Genomic DNA, 16713 nt, shown 5'->3' on the forward strand with positions numbered 1-16713 from the left:
CACTTTATGCCCTAAACATCATATGAGCCTCTCTTCTGGGAGCTACTCACGCAGGGACCAAACATGTTATACAATACAAGCTAAATTTCCAGCGGATGCAGCAAATCTGAAATAACAGAAAATGCAGGAAAAACTCAGTAGGTCTGGCAGCATATGTGGAGAGTAATACATAGAACATAGAATTTACAGTGCAGAAGGAGGCCATTTAGCCCATTGAGTCTGCACTGGCCCTTGGAAAGAGAACCTCACTTAAGCCCCATACCTCCCCCCTATCCCCGTAACCCCACCTAACCTTTTTGGGGGGCACCAAGGGCAATTTAACATGGCCAATCCTCCTAACCTGCACGTGTTTGGACTGTGGCAGGAAACCGGAGTACCCGGAGGAAACCCACACAGACACGTGGAGTACGTGCAGACTCCACACAGACAGTGAATCAAGTCGGGATTCGAGCCGGGAATACGGGTCTGGATTCTCCATTGTCGGGATTCTCTGCTGCACCGGCAGCACAGGGATTTTGTGATGGCATGGGGCTGCCCACAATGGGAAACCCCATTGGGCGGCTGGTGAGACGGAGAATCCCAGGGGCGCCCCGCACCAGGGGCTGGATTCTCCATTGTCGAGATTCTCCGTTGGGCCGGCAGACAGCGTGGGGCTGCCCCACAATGGGAAACCCCAGTGGTCGGCTGGCAAGATGGAGAATTCCGGGGGTGCACCGCACCAGGAGCTGGATTCTCTGCCGTTGGGATGTTCCATTTTGCCGGCAGCCCGGGGGTTTCCTGACAGTGTGGGGCTGCCTCACAATGGGAAACTCCATTGACCAGCCGGCGAAATGGAGCATTCCGCTGGCGTGCTGAACCAGAAATCTGGAACGCTGGGACGGAGAATCCATTCCCAGAAATCTGGTGCTGCAGGACAGAGAATCCCGCACACAGAGTTTTGAGTCTGCACCAATCTTCTTCAGAGCACACTCCACTTGAACATTATATACTTAAATAAACATCACAGAAAATGTTCCTATCTCAATTCTGGTGTTGATTATCTGTACATGTATTGATGTTGTACTGCCAAATTAACAATTGCATTTATTGGCAAAATATATGCAAAATAATTGAAATGTACATATTTCTTGTGCTATAATGGAAATTTCATACTAAAACTAATTTCACACTGATCAGCCATGATTGTGATGGATGGCGGAGCAGGTTCGAAGGGCCAAAAGGCCTCTTGCTGCTCCTATCTTCGATGTATCTATGTAAAACTGGCCATCCTTCTCTCGATCTGGGGCTGCACTATCCCAAGCAATAATGTCATTCCACAAATTGATCCAAACCAGATTTCAGAGCACATGAGCAGGAAGACCCCCTTGATGAGACCATCCCACTTGTTGAGGACTGACGGCATGAAAGCCTCCTGAATGCAGACTGGTGAGAAGGAAATGCTTGGATTGAGGTTGAGGGATTAGCCCCAGACTTTTGAGGCACTGTATGAACAGAAGCACAACCTTTAAAAGTATTTCTGAAGGTGTGATTTTGTCAATTACTTGAAGCTTAACAACCCAGGTGGATCTCATTCTGAACTTCGTCTTGGACTGCATCTCAAACCAACCCGCAGACAATTTCACCACTTTGCATTTCGATGGTCTGGGCAAGAGTCCGGGTGAATTGATGTTGAATTTGCTTCAGGATTGAAGGATTGATTCAGACAGTGATCTTCTATTCAAGGAAAATCAGATGAGTATCTGAATAGAAACAATGTGTAGGAGTACGAGGAAAAGGCAGGGGAATGGCACTGAGTCAAAAAGCTCATTTGCAGAGGCGGTGCAGACACGAGGGACCGAATGGCTCCTTCTACATCGTAACAACTCCACTCTGATCATTTAGGGATTCAACAACCAAAACAATATCTGGCACCTTGGGCGGGATTCTCAGTTTCAGAGACTAAGGGCTGCTTCGGCCGCACCCGCCACAGGATCGCCACAGGCGGGATGGGGTCCATGTAAAGGTCTGATAACCTTGGGCGGGGATTTCCGATCGCCTGGCATGCACGGCTGAAGAATCCCGCCGTAAGTGTTCATGCTGGGATTGAATCAGTAGACTTCTATGACAACAATATTGGTGCCAGTCCCGGATCACGAACCGTTAATGCGCTAGCACCAGCATCACGTGAAACACGAGTGATTCCAATGAAAAATGGTGTCTGACTAGCCAGGGTCGGGATTGACACTTGAGAGGCTGACAAGCCGCAGCCACAGATTAGCATCCCACTCCCACACAAACACACATCCCAGCCAACAAGACGGCAGCACGGAGAGCTGCATCCTGGTTTGCAGACGTTGAGCAGGATACCCTGTTGGATGCCATAGTGTTGCCCTGTGCCCCGGGATGGGGAGGAGGCTGTCACCCGCCGCTATACACCAGGACTGGGCACAGGTGGCAGAGGCTGTGAGTGCCATGGGTTCCACCACCAGGGCTGGACAGCAGTGCTGCAAAAAGCTGCATGACCTCCTCAGGGCCTCCAAGGTGAATAGACAGCACCATGCCCCTGGCACTAACCCCGGTCTCACACACCCGTAACCACCCCCACCCCCACCCGGAGGGTAAGGGCAAAGGACCCTACCTGCCAGCAGTCCGTGTGCTCGCCGCCCTGAACCACATGCCAGCACCCATACTGGCCGCCATGGCCGGGTGCCCTGGACAAGAAGGCCACCAGCTGCCCACCATCTGTGCTGCATGCGTCCAACTGCGTAATACTTTGCTCTTTCTGTCTCCCCCACCCCCCCCCCCCACCCCAACCCTCCACCCCAACTCGCACCTCGCCCAGCAGAAAGCACTGCATAACGGCTGGGAGAGAAAACCGGAGGGGAACCACTGGACTTGCATCCCTCACCGTAGCCAGGCAGCGGGTGCGGGACCTGGCTGGTGGGCCCAGAGAGTGGGCAGTCGTAGAGGCGGAGGTTGGCATGAGGGAAGCAAGTGAACCTCCGATAAGTTGCGGTTCCCCATGGCACGTGCGGCATGACATCCACACCACACCCACACCACCGCAACACCACCCCCTACCCCAATGCGCTGCTCAATTATGCATCATGTCTTGTGTCTTGCAGGATCACCTGGCGACGGGCAGCACGGTGACTCAGTGGTTAGCACTACTGCCTCACGTCGCCGAGGACCCAGGTTCGTTCCTGGACCTGTGTCACTGTCCGTGTGGACTTTGTACATTCTCCCCTTGTCTGCATGGGTCTCACCTTCACAACCCAAAAATGTGCAGAGTAGGTGGATTGGCCACGCTAAACTGCCCCTTAATTGGGAAAAAAAATGAATTGGGTGCCCTAAATTATTTTTAAAAAACGGATCACCTGGCTACGAGGCGAGCCCTTCTGGTGTCCCCTACCCACGACCCCAAACCAAGCGGATACCAGTGATTGGAACCCCCGAACTTCAGCCCGAAACAGTCCGGAGAACCAGTCAGGGATGACACTAACTTCCCATCATGGCTGTCTCCAACATCCTCCACCATCCCAGAGACACTCACCTCGGTTGGGCATGTTAGTGAAGAGGCTCCTGGGGCACTATCTGGTGTGCACCACACGTGCTGCAGTACAACAGGTGGAGGTACGAATCCTCAAGGCGGGGGTCCAATCCCAGGGACTAGCTGCCGTCCGAACGTTTCTCGGGCTTCTGGAAAAGACAGTCCCATCGATAGTGGAGATGCAGTCACAGAGCCGGGGACTACATGAGATGCTGTCAGCAACCACCCAGCACCTGCAGGTGCAGTTGGAGGAGTCCAACCACCTGCAGGGACAGGAGGCGGTGCCGACAATGTATGCCGCCCAGGCCAACACCACATGGGTGGCATCCACGGTGGAGGCCTTGGGGGCGAAGGTATCGGCCATGGGTCAGGATGTCCAATGCATGGGGCACTCTCTGCAGCTGGTGGCCTAGACACAGGACAGGGCTGCTCTGTCACAGGCAACTATGTACCCGAGCCATCGCTTCTCGGCCTTTTGGCTCAGATCAAGTGTAGTATCTGCTCTGCCTTTTGGCTCAGATCTGGTATGTCTCTCTTGTGGGGACCATGAATTGGATTCAATTTGAATTTGAGTTGTTTTTTGAGCAGGCAAGGAGCTGGATTGGGGGTTCGCCCCTCTCCACACTCTGAGCCCTAACTTTGTAACTCAGAAAAAGTAATTAAAAAAACCAACTATGTACCAGAGCCACCAGGACATTGCAGCGGCGCTCCAGAGCATGGCCCAGTCACAACGGGTCATGGCTGAGAACATCATCAGCATTGCCTGCGCACTGGCCAACCTGAGCCAATCACAAAGGGAGGTGGTACAGTCACTGGGTGATGTGGCCCAGTCCCAGAAGAAGGTGGCACACTCCCTGTGCTTCATGGCCATGAGCATTGAGACCTTGTTCAAGACGGGAGCGGGCCTTCGGGACTGGCAGCATCAGGTGATGGGGGAGCCTCAGGGGTGAGCTCCAGTCGCACCCCTGTCCCAAGGAGTAGCCCCGGGGCCATCGGGCACCCTGAGGGAAGAGGTGATGGGGCCCATGCCGGTGACACCCGCAACTGTGGTGGCGGAACACCAAAGAACCTCAGATTCCCCTCTCTCCTGTCCCTGGCACATCTGATGGGCAGTAAGCAGAACAGGGTGGAACCACATCACCTGGGACACCCGATCGGCTGCCGGGCCTATCCAGGTCCGGTCACTCAGAGGGTGGCCACCAAAATGGACCCATGAGACAGGGAGTGAACCATAGCGGACCGCCTCTATGCCTGATGTACCGCTTGGGCATCCACCTAGACGGAGCATTACGGTTGGTAAGATACGCACCAGTTAAATTGGCACAGGCTAGCATTAGGGGCTAGGGCACAAACCTGCACAAAACTGTTCACTATTTCACAGCAAACAACTGTTCACAACATTGCAACCAGCCTCAGTGCTCTGTCAGAAAGGTGTGAGGGATGGGCTGGGTTGGGCTGGCTGCAGAGGTGGCGCTGGGCGCAGAGCGGCGATGGCGGACGGCGAAGGTGGGCTCGGGCCAGGGACACCAGTTTAGCCACTGCCGAACGCCCCAGTACCCCGCCATATCCCCTTCCCTCTCTACCCAAAACATGCCCCCTCCTCTCCCCCGCATCATCCCCACCTCCGTCACGCTAGGGGTTTGATGGGACGATGTGATGGAATGACCAGCTGATATGCAGGGATCACCCAGGTGGATGGTGGAAAGTGCGACCGTGGGCAGGAGTCAGGCATTGCCAGACGATGCGGAGCATCTGCGCTCATCCCTAAGCAGGTCGTCATCATGATCCCATGAACCAGACCCGCAGCTATTGCCAACCCAGGGTCTACACCCCAGAATGTGGCACGTATGAATCACGGAGAGGGTTGCAAAGAGGGGATGGTCAATGGGCGGATGATGGTTGGCCGGGGGGTTGTAGGGGTAGGACACTGTGTCCATGCTGTTGGTCAGGCACCCTAGTCGGTGAATCTGGAGCCGACTAGGGCGTCCTGTGCAAGTCGACCCAGGCACACAAATTGTGCAGTCTCCTGTGCCTGCCTGGGTCCCAAGCACTGCCCATCCTTGCTCTCCCCCACATCCTCCTTGTTGGATGAGGCCTGCCGTTCATCCCCTTCCTCCAGTACATCGCCCCTCTCCTGTGCATTATTGAATGTATGCAGGTCATCTTGGTGCGGGAGACTCTCCTAGCGCTATACTAGAAGGCGCAATGCCATCCATGGACCTGAATTGCATCTTCAGAATGCCAAAGCACCACTCAATCACGGTGCTGGTCACGGCATGGGCTTAGTTGTAGCGAATCTCGGTGTCAGTCTGTGGTCTCAAAACCCGCCCTGACTGCAGCGGATAACCCCTGTCATCCAGGAGACAACTCCTCACCCGGGACTGCGCCTCAAAGGTGTCAGGAACCATTGAGTGTGCCAGGATAAAGGCATTGTGCATACTGTCCGGGTATTGAGTGCACACGTGCATATTGGTCACACACCAGCTGCACGTTCATCAAGTGGAACCCCTTTCGGTTTGTGAAGACCTGCCTGTCATAGGGGGCATGTATCCCGTCAATCACTCCTTGTACCTGGGGCATCCCGGCGATGCCGTCAAACCCCGCTGCTCGGGCATCCTGATGGTCTCGGTTCACATTGAATTTGATATATTGTGCTGACCGGGCATATAGTGGCAGCGAAGATGCACCTATGCACCTGTGCACCGAACTCAGTGAGATCCCAGATAGATCCCCTTTCGATGCCCGGAAGGACCCTGTGGCGTAAAGGTTCAGGGCGACCTTCACCTTGACGGCCACTGAGAGCGGGTATCCTCCCCAATACCCCACGATGCCAGATGCACCATGATCCTGCAGATATGCCTTATGATCCCCCTGCTCAGCCAGAGTCTGCAGCGGCATGCCCAGTCTGGCAGGTCCTCGAATGACAGGTGTGCTGCTACACACTAGGCCAGATGTGGCGCCTCGTTCCCACCTCCTCCTTGGACTGTTGGGCGGCTGGCTCTCCATCCTCTGTGGCTGGCTCCTGTTCCTCTGGGGCGGGCTGTGCCACAGTGCCCACCTCGAGCACCTCCTGCTCATACAACCTCAGTGCATCCCCCAGAGCTGCGATGGCCAGGATAAATGCCACCATTACTGGTTGGATTCTGATAGTCATTGTCTGCAGGGGAGTGAAAGGTAGACATGTTAGCATGGCGAGTACTCCAATGCCCCACCAGGTCCAATGGGCTGTACGGAAGCCCCGGTCTGCACTGCAGCCCCTGCTCCCGCATGCTACCCTTCCTCCCCACTTCCCCAAGCCCACCACCAGCTGTTCCCCCGGCATTCTGTCCTCCACACTGCACCCCTGGCCCCAATGGTGCCCAGCACCACAGGGGCCTCTGGTCCCAGCTCCGTCACTGCTGACAGGGGTACCGGTGGCTGGCCCTACCCATGTCAGCGTCCCCGTCCGGGGCCTTCCTGTAGGGCCTACTGTTGCCCTTGGGTTGGCCGTGTGATGCCCCGCCACCAGGGGCAGCCAGTTGGTGGGGGGGGGGGGGAGGGAGAATTGTTGGGCCGGGGTGGAGTGGAGTGGGGGGTGGTAGGGTCAGGGGTGGAGTGCGGGGTGGTGGGGTGGGGGCACCCATACAGCCGGGGTCATTCTGTGCAACCATGGGGACGTGGTCACCGGGTTGTGCGGCAATATGGCTGCCTTGCAGGCCGCGGCAATAGCAGTCTGTGCCTGGACACCTCGGTCCCAGTGGGGTCACCCCGGCCCCATGGCCCACCCCCTGGTCACACTCCTCATCACCCCCCACCTCACCCCCCTGCTGATCCCCCCTGCCCTGGCAGACGTCCCCCTCCAGCCAGCCCTGCCAATGCCAGGCCCAGTAGCCCACGGACACAACTCTTTGTGTTCTACCTCCTTTCTCTCCCTCATCAGCCACGGCTCCTGTTTCCTGATTTTTGCAACCGCAAGTGCTACTTGCGATCAATAATCCTCATGGTGGAGGCGGAGAATCACGGAGGCCCCAGAGAATACCGGGTCAGGCCCGTTAATGATATGCCAATGGTGTTTACTGTACGTGCGGAGTAGAATGCATTGACGTCTGGGTGGCACGGTGGCGCAGTGGTTAGCACTGATGCCTCACGGCACCGAGGACCCGGGTAGAATCCCGGCCCAGGATCACTGTCTTTATGCAATTTGCACATCTCCCCGTGGATCTCATCCAAAGATGTGCAGGGTAGGTGGATTGGCCATGCTAAATTGCCCCTTAATTGGAAAAATTCAAAAAAAAGATTGCATTGACACTGCAGTTGACGCGCCGGAGCTGCTGTCGGGCGTTCAGCGCCAGCCACGATTTTCACCTCACGCGTGATTCTCTGCCCAATCGCGTTGTGCGATTCCGGCGTCGCTGGACTGAGAATCCGTCCCTTATCCCCAGGATGACGATCCCCAAGGGTCATGAAAAGTCATTGGCAAATAGGGTTAAGGAAAATCCCAAGGCTTTTTACACGTACATAAAAAGCAAGAGGGTAGCCAGGGAAAGGGTTGGCCCACTGAAGGATAGGCAAGGGAATCTATGTGTGGAGCCAGAGGAAATGGGCGAGGTACTAAATGAATACTTTGCATCAGTATTCACCAAAGAGAAGGAATTGGTAGATGTTGAGTCTGGAGAAGGGGGTGTAGATAGCCTGGGTCACATTGTGATCCAAAAAGACGAGGTGTTGGGTGTCTTAAAAAATATTAAGGTAGATAAGTCCCCAGGGCCTGATGGGATCTACCCCAGAATACTGAAGGAGGCTGGAGAGGAAATTGCTGAGGCCTTGACAGAAATCTTTGGATCCTCGCTGTCTTCAGGGGATGTCCCGGAGGACTGGAGAATAGCCAATGTTGTTCCTCTGTTTAAGAAGGGTAGCAAGGATAATCCCGGGAACTATAGGCCAGTGAGCCTTACTTCAGTGGTAGGGAAATTACTGGAGAGAATTCTTCGAGACAGGATCTACTCCCATTTGGAAGCAAATGGACGCATTAGTGAGAGGCAGCACGGTTTTGTGAAGGGGAGGTCGTGTCTCACTAACTTGATAGAGTTTTTCGAGGAGGTCACTAAGATGATTGATGCAGGTAGGGCAGTAGATGTTGTCTATATGGACTTCAGTAAGGCCTTTGACAAGGTCCCTCATGGTAGACTAGTACAAAAGGTGAAGTCACACGGGATCAGGGGTGAGCTGGCAAGGTGGATACAGAACTGGCTAGGCCATAGAAGGCAGAGAGTAGCAATGGAGGGATGCTTTTCTAATTGGAGGGCTGTGACCAGTGGTGTTCCACAGGGATCAGTGCTGGGACCTTTGCTCTTTGTAGTATATATAAATGATTTGGAGGAAAATGTAACTGGTCTGATTAGTAAGTTTGCAGACGACACAAAGGTTGGTGGAATTGCGGATAGCGATGAGGACTGTCGGAGGATACAGCAGGATTTAGATTGTCTGGAGACTTGGGCGGAGAGATGGCAGATGGAGTTTAATCCGGACAAATGTGAGGTAATGCATTTTGGAAGGTCTAATGCAGGTAGGGAATATACAGTGAATGGTCGAACCCTCAAGAGTATTGAAAGTCAAAGAGATCTAGGAGTACAGGTCCACAGGTCATTGAAAGGGGCAACACAGATGGAGAAGGTAGTCAAGAAGGCATACGGCATGCTTGCCTTCATTGGCCGGGGCATTGAGTATAAGAATTGGCAAGTCACGTTGAGTCATGTTGCAGCTGTATAGAACCTTAGTTAGGCCACACTTGGAGTATAGTGTTCAATTCTGGTCGCCACACTACCAGAAGGATGTGGAGGCTTTAGAGAGGGTGCAGAAGAGATTTACCAGAATGTTGCCTGGTATGGAGGGCATTAGCTATGAGGAGCGGTTGAATAAACTCGGTTTGTTCTCACGGGAACGAAGGAGGTTGAGGGGAGACCTGATAGAGGTATACAAAATTATGAGGGGCATAGACAGAGTGGATAGTCAGAGGCTTTTCCCCAGGGTAGAGGGGTCAATTACTAGGGGGCATAGGTTTAAGGTGAGAGGGGCAAGGTTTAGAGTAGATGTACGAGGCAAGTTTTTTACGCAGAGGGTAGTGGGTGCCTGGAACTCGCTACCGGAGGAGGTGGTGGAAGCAGGGACGATAGGGACATTTAAGGGGCATCTTGACAAATACATGAATAGGATGGGAATAGAAGGATACGGACCCAGGAAGTGTAGAAGATTGTAGTTTAGTCGGGCAGCATGGTCGGCACGGGCTTGGAGGGCCGAAGGGCCTGTTCCTGTGCTGTACATTTCTTTGTTCTTTGTTCTTTGATGAAGAATGAATTGTGAAATGATCTGAGGCAGTTACTCCCCTCCTAGCCCCCTTTAACTACTGCGCTCCACTCTGTTTACAGTATAGTCTTTGAAACCGAGCAAATTGTAATATCTGTCATCCTTCTCCCATTCACCCGGGGACAAAGTTTATTCTTCACTCCCTCCTGTGCAATCCAATAGGAGATAAAGACATTGACTAAAACACAATTGACAAATCATAAAGATGTTGACGTTTTATCACTGTCAGTCCCCGCAGCCCCCCCCCCCCCCCAAGTAAATACTAGTTCATAGAATAATATTGAAGCAATGACATGGAGGTATTGGGCATGTATTTCGGAGGGCAACGACTTGGAGTGATGTCCGTGTTACATGAGAGGATAGATATTCCAGTAGCATTTACAGCATTTACTTGTGTCACATGCTCTTTACTGGTGGATGTTGGGCCGACTGCATTCACGAGTGAAGAATATTGGTAAAAGTTACTGCGATTTTGAAAGGTTATTTAGAGGAAGCTGACGGTTTACTGGAAGCAGTTCTGATTGTGCCCAAAGGGCTGTCGTTTATCTCGCTCGTGCATCAGTAGTGATGGGCCCGAAAGACTAATGCTTTGAACATTATTGCCCCAAATGATCGATGCTAACTCAGAACACACACAAATCATGACTTTGCACAGCTCTGGCTGAACGGTTTAGTAAAAAGCTTCACTGAAAGTTACATTATTCTGATTCTCAGTCACTTTTATGGATTGCAGACCCAGATATGTCATCAGTTATAAGTGCTCACAAGGATTTTAATTCAACTCCTATGGTATAAGAAGATTTATAAATGAGTTCCACTTCTTAATCAGTTATATAACCACCATTTGCGTTTCAACTTCACCAATAGATCCGATTGCCCGGGATTTTTTTTTAACCTAAATTAAAAGCTTCCCGTTGGATTAACTCCTGATGGATCTCCGAAAATAACAGCCGAGATATGTGTTCCTGTAAATGGTCTGTTTAGTTTCTCTCGCTCTGAATAAATACAAACAGGATTATGCGGGTGATAAAAGGGACTTTTTCTCCAGGCAGCGACAGGCTGACGCCGCTGCTGTTTACTCCATTAGCTCCATTAGCTCTGACAGTCAGATCCCACTGCCGATTGGCATTGGACAACAGGCAGACAATGTCGACAAACACTCTCCTCAATGCAGACTACAGACACCTTTCAAATGCCGTTTCCGTCCATCTTGGTCACGTTTCCCTCAAGAATAACGAACCGTGCAACTGACAGATGGCAGTAAAAGCGAGACAATCCCTTCCAGAGGCAGGGCCACCTTAAGACGTTCCAGTCCTGGGAAGCACCGCTGGCCCGTTTGTCAAACACTTCATCGGCGCTTTGAGACTGTCCCATAAATAATAGCCGAGTGTGTCGGGGCACCCTCCCGTGCAAAATCAACTCCAGTGACTGACAAAACTGCCCCGTGGAATTTATCATTCACAGAAAATAGCAGACGGTGCAAGACAGGCGAAAATGCATTAAAATGCTGGGAGGGGTTGACAGCGTAAGAAGCTCGAGTACATCCGACAAGGAAGTTTAGGTATTGAACTCTGTCACATCAGGTGGAAGCAATAGAATCATCATCTTCCACAGAATCACGGAATCCCTACAGTGCAGAAGACCATTTGGCCCATTGAGTCTGCACCGACCCTTCGAAAGAGCTCCCTCCCTAGACCCACTCTCCAGCCCTATCAGCGTACCCCGTGCATTGATCAAGGCCAATCCACCTTTCCGGCACATTCAATCTATTGGACTCATAAAAGTAATATTAAAACTATATGTCAATCCGCATTTATAGTTTGACCCCCCATGTAATATTTCTGTATTATTAATCGCGATTGTACCGCTTGACTTGGTCGCAGATATTTGACGATTAAACATGAGTGACAATAATAATGGCACAGCAAAGGTACAATTAGTCTACATGCAAATCCGTGAGAAATCGGTGCCACGCAAGGTGCTGGCGAGTGAGGACATCAAACCACCTTGCAACGTCTTCCAGAAACAAAACAAATCACTAAAACAGCTTTATTTCCACCAGCAGGCGCTTTGTTTCGGTTTATATATAGTTTACCACTGTATTCAGCGACCAAAAAACGCTCCAACTCTTCAATAATACAACAACCATGTGGACTTCGTCAAGAATGAAGACAGAAAATGCTGGAAAATCTCAGCGGGACTGTCAGAATCTGTGGAGAGAAACAGAGTTAATGCTTCGAGCCCAAAATGACTCTTCAGGGATTTTGTTAGTATCTGTCTTGCTAGAGATCTCACCGATTGGAATCAAACCCATCACTACACGGTTATTATATTAATCACTGCAGCAATGTGGAGGTTACCAGGGAAATATTTTTAAGAACGACATAAAGACTACAGGAATCAGATTCTGCTGAGTTTAATTCGGTTCAATATCCATTGCCAACACAATTCACTTATTGCCAATGTTCCCATGGCAGAGTCCATCCAGCTCCCGCATGATATCAGTATTCCTGGTGCCTGGTTATCCGGTTAGAGCTGGCCCCTGCCTTCCTGGCCAAATGCCTATTTTAGTTTGGGCCTGCTTCTCAGGATTGACTTAACTGAGACGGAGAGATTTTGCTTTCAACACATTTTTTTAACTGTCTCTCTGGCGGATCCTGAACACTTTCTTAAAAGTCTACATTTTCAAAATAAGCTGTTAAGTCTGAAACATGATCTATCGAATAATATTTCGCCCAGTCGTCTCAATAATGGGGTTGACACACTGCTTTATTAGCTGTTCAAAAGTTACAAAATATTTCGACCATTGAGGTGGCGAATCCGAGACCTCACTTCTACCAGAAAACATACAGCGACCTGCCTGACACTGAGTTTTAGACCCAGAATGGGCCGTGTAAACGAAAGCATATCTGAAAATCTTCTTAGATTCCCAATCAACAATGATCGAGCACGCCTTACAAACAAGCCGGATTTTTAAAAGAATTAAAATACTATAATAAATAATGAGTTCCTCGATTTCCTTGACTCGGATTTCGCACCATTCCAGGGAATTCGTTTTCTCTTTAATTTATTTCTAAATGGGAAAAAAAAATTGCTGACATTGTACTAAAGTCTCTGTCCTTCTTGTGGGCCGAGCAGGTCGCTTGCAAGCTCACCACGCTCTGATTCCGTGGAAAGTCCCTTGCAGAGCCGAGACCCCGGGGTTTTGGTGGGCCTGAGACGGGATTGTCGAGTAATTCATGTTGCCAACGTTAAAATTCATGCTCATGTTGGCAAAGGGGGTGGCAGGAGGGTTCTGCGGCAGGGTGGGCATGCTGGAATACATACAGCTATAGTCTCCGTCACAGGTGCCAGTGTTGTAGTTGGGGTAGCTGGGGTATATGCTGTAGCTGTACGGTGCCATGTTGACGTTGTATGGTGCGCTGTACGGGGGCGATGCTCCAAGGCAAGGCTTGCCATCGTGCACCAGCACCGGCACTGCTACCCGCCGAGGGGCTGTGCCCAGTTCAAGATGTTTATCCTGGCGCTGCCGCTTGCACTTGTACCTGCGATTCTGGAACCAGATCTTGACCTGCGTCGCTGTCAGTTTCAACACGCTTGCCAGGTGATCCCTCTCCGGGGCCGACAGGTACCTTTGCTGCTTGAAGCGCCTCTCCAGCTCATACACCTGGGCCTGAGAAAACAAGACCCGCGGTTTCCGCCGCACTCTCCGTCCAAGACCTTCAGAGGCGTCGTTCTTCTTCGCTTCGCGAATGAGCTTTTTCCCTGCGAGGCCACAAACACAAAAGACGCGAGTTAGAGGAAAGCAAACGCGCTCAGTCTATTCTCAAGTGACCGCTCTGCCTCTGGCTGGACTGTCGCTCTAAAACGGGCTGAGGTTAAGCACCCAAAGGGATGGATTGCAGACAGAAGCAACATTGCTACATCCGCGCCATTTGCCGAGATAGTGAGATTTAATGGAGATGTACAAACATTAATCAAGTCTAGCTAAGCAGCCCAGGTCATTTTCATAAACAGCCGACATCAACATCATCTCCCCCCCCCCCCCCCCCCCTCCCTCCACCATTGGCAAGGTTTCCCTGCACTTTTCACACTATCAACTCAATTGTAAGCAGTTTGCTGTTACTCTTTCTTGGCCCTCTGATCCAAACAAGACGACCGCAATACATTGCAGGTAAATACATTATAGTGTGGGCGGTAGAATTGCCGGGAAGCGGAGCAGGATCAAAAAGAGAGCTGGCCCGCCTGAATCGATTCAGTTAATCCGATTCAATGGGGTTTGGTGATTTTTCTGGTGTTTTTTTGTCAAAATGAGCTAGGTTGTGCTCTACTTCTTTCCGAAGCGGTCTTTAATGATGGGGTGAACTGTATTAAGAGGCTCTGATTCACTTGATAATGACTGACCAGCCATTCGGGCTATTTACCTTGACTGTGGCTTTGTAATGAGCTGTCCAGCCGCGATTCGCCGCAGACCTCAGCGCCGTTTGTGCCCAGGCCGGGTGAAAATGCCACCCCATTCCTCTGGATATGGGATTTGCTAACCTCATTTCCAAGTCCCGAGACGAGAGTGCTTTGGGGTTGATTCGCTTGCTCCAGCATACAAGGGGAAGGCAGGAGGTCCAAATGATCGGGAATCCACTGTTTGTGATGACGGTGTTGGAGATTTAAGATATCCTTGACAGAGAATGGTGTCGTCGATGCTGCTGGGCTTGGAAGCATGTCGGGAGAACTCCTGGGCCGCAACGGTGCTTCTGAACGGTTAAACTAAAGGAGGTGGGTGCACAAATGCTGCCCTACATTACTGTTTCAATGACGCACGTTTTAGTGGCGCTCACCCAGTTAAAGGGTGACTGACGTTGACAGAGGCAGAGCTTGGAAGCTTCAAGTTAAACAGGGAGATTTCTATTGGCCACAAGTTAGCCCTGAGAAAACATGGCTTTATCTTGGGCTATGGACAGGAGCCAATTTCCCCTTTGAAGCAGTCCATTGGCGACGATCTCTTTCAAACCCAGCATTCCTCTTGCCTGGGTTATCCTAAAAATATTAGATTGTCAGGAGGATTTAATAACCTTGTTATAAAATCATTTGTAATCACAATCCATTGAGTGATAATGTGTGTTTATAGAAACAGAGAGACAATTGTCCAGCTAAAGTGTCTGCAAGTAGCAAGCTTTTGTTTTACAATGGATAGAAACATTTAAAATAACAAACACACACCTTTGAGAGTTACAAATACCTTTAGGAGTTCCGGAGCGAGCTGTAATAAATGTGTGTGTAATGAATATCGTGAAACTCACCCATCACAAGGATGCCCTGCAACTTCGAAGTGCCAAGCGGGTGTGCACAGCGCAATTCTTGTGGCTGAAGGCCTTTTCCATTTGGACATTTTTCCCGGTGGCATGTGGATGTAACTGAACGGATGTTTTGCATTTGAAACAGCGTTTTCCCGCACACTGGGAGACCTCTCCATATTGCATCAGCCGTCCATCCTGAAAATAGTGGCAATCATGTTGCATTTCCTTTTTACAGATGTCAGTAGGTTACATTCCCTATTCCCCGCTCCAAGTGCAAGGAACGGTCCCGCGACCTTAGCGGGCGCTGAAGAGAAGGTGGAAAGGAGAAGGGGGTTATCTAATCTTGGAAATGTGTTGGCACTTTTAAATGCCCTGGCTTATTGAGGAAACTTCAAGAGTCAAGTGAAGGTTGATTTTAGACGAAGGGCAGGGGTTTAAATTTGGCTGCAATCGCCATTCGTCGAGGAAGCAGAAAACAAGGGACTTGCTTTAATGGGTTCTAAGTGCTCGAGTTTGGCTCAGCCTAAAAAAAGATACTGGTTCCATTATAGTTGTCTGCTTGTTTGTAGACTTAGAATTGAAGAGGCGTTAATAAGCTCTCTGTAATGTGCCCCGATTGCTACAGTAATTCATTGTTCCGCAGGAAACGTATTGCCAGAAATTTGGCAAAGGTCTCAGCTTCAAATATACACATAATTGTGTTCGGGCAATGGCACTGGTATAATTAATGCCTCAGGTGAATGCGTTCTGAAGCACCGACGAGCGGTTTTAATGGTGGACTCTGTCACAGATAGTGTTCCGGTGGATCACAGGGCGCGATAAGTGCTGACCTGCAATCTCTCCCTCACTCAATTAGCACTTTGAGAGTTTCGTCTCTCGCTATCGGAGTAATTAAAAGCCTGATAGTTGATGAGGCGAAAGGGCTGAAACCTCGGTTGTGTTCAAATCGCTTCCACGGGCTGACATGGTGGATAACGATTCTGTTCCTATTATATAAATGGAATCGAATTAAAATACATCCATGAATAGACAATAAATCTTCCGCAAGCCAAAGAATATTAAAGTGATTTAAAAAAATTCACAGTGGGATTAGTTAGCATAAGAACCCAATTTGTGGTTTATTTATTTACTCATTTATTTATCAGATTTGAAATTGTCCAAATAGAATTGTCGAATTTCTAGCGTGAATTGTTCATGTGGTCACACTACTTATTTCTTCCATACGTGTCATCAGTTAATAAGGCCATTAAATCAAATCAAGGAATTGAACAGACTATTGCTAATAAAGGTTTAATGTCCATATTTATGTGTTGCATTTCCATCCGATATTTTGCATTCGTTGTTCAAGGTCACTTATATTCGCTTATTTTAAATTGTGGAAGATATGCAATTCTAAGAATTTGTAAATAAAAATCGAAGGAATATATATGGGACGAGTTCCAACAGTGCGCAGAGTAGTTTGAATGGTACTGGATGTTCTATTTACAGACAAAACGTGTGATACTTGAACATCTTGAATACAAAACTTGCTACTGATTGTCACCGATT

At 50.2% G+C, this 16713-nt stretch overlaps 1 protein-coding gene and 1 non-coding gene across 3 annotated transcripts; one reads left to right on the plus strand and one right to left on the minus strand.

The window, feature by feature from the left end:
* Positions 1-3988: 3988 nt before the first annotated feature.
* LOC140409671 (U2 spliceosomal RNA) lies at positions 3989-4187 on the plus strand. Its single transcript, XR_011940470.1, has one exon. It is a non-coding gene; the product is annotated as a U2 spliceosomal RNA (small nuclear RNA).
* Positions 4188-12622: 8435 nt separating this feature from the next.
* Positions 12623-16398, minus strand: LOC140408753 (homeobox protein Nkx-2.5-like). Of its 2 annotated transcripts, none has more exons than XM_072496390.1 (2): positions 15169-16398; positions 12623-13636 (listed from the first exon to the last, which is right to left on the minus strand). In XM_072496390.1, the coding sequence occupies exons 1-2, from the start codon at positions 15299-15301 to the stop codon at positions 13023-13025; spliced, it is 747 nt and encodes a 248-aa protein (XP_072352491.1). In that variant the 5' UTR covers positions 15302-16398; the 3' UTR covers positions 12623-13022. The 2 variants fall into 2 exon arrangements, with proteins under 2 accessions (XP_072352491.1, XP_072352490.1); XM_072496389.1 differs by lacking the exon at positions 15169-16398 and adding an exon at positions 14296-14744.
* Between the last annotated feature and the right edge of the window lie 315 nt (positions 16399-16713).

The sequence above is a fragment of the Scyliorhinus torazame genome, chromosome 3 (assembly GCF_047496885.1).
Source record: "Scyliorhinus torazame isolate Kashiwa2021f chromosome 3, sScyTor2.1, whole genome shotgun sequence".
Classification (NCBI taxonomy): domain Eukaryota; kingdom Metazoa; phylum Chordata; class Chondrichthyes; order Carcharhiniformes; family Scyliorhinidae; genus Scyliorhinus; species Scyliorhinus torazame.

Excerpts from the sequence above, each read along its gene's own strand:
- LOC140408753 (XM_072496389.1), bottom strand. The coding sequence starts at position 14,590 with ATGCTTCCAAGCCCAGCAGCATCGACGACACCATTCTCTGTCAAGGAT. Across the intron at positions 13,637-14,295 it reads ATTACAAAGCCACAGTCAAG|GGAAAAAGCTCATTCGCGAA; the intron begins GTAAATAGCCCG and ends GTGGCCTCGCAG.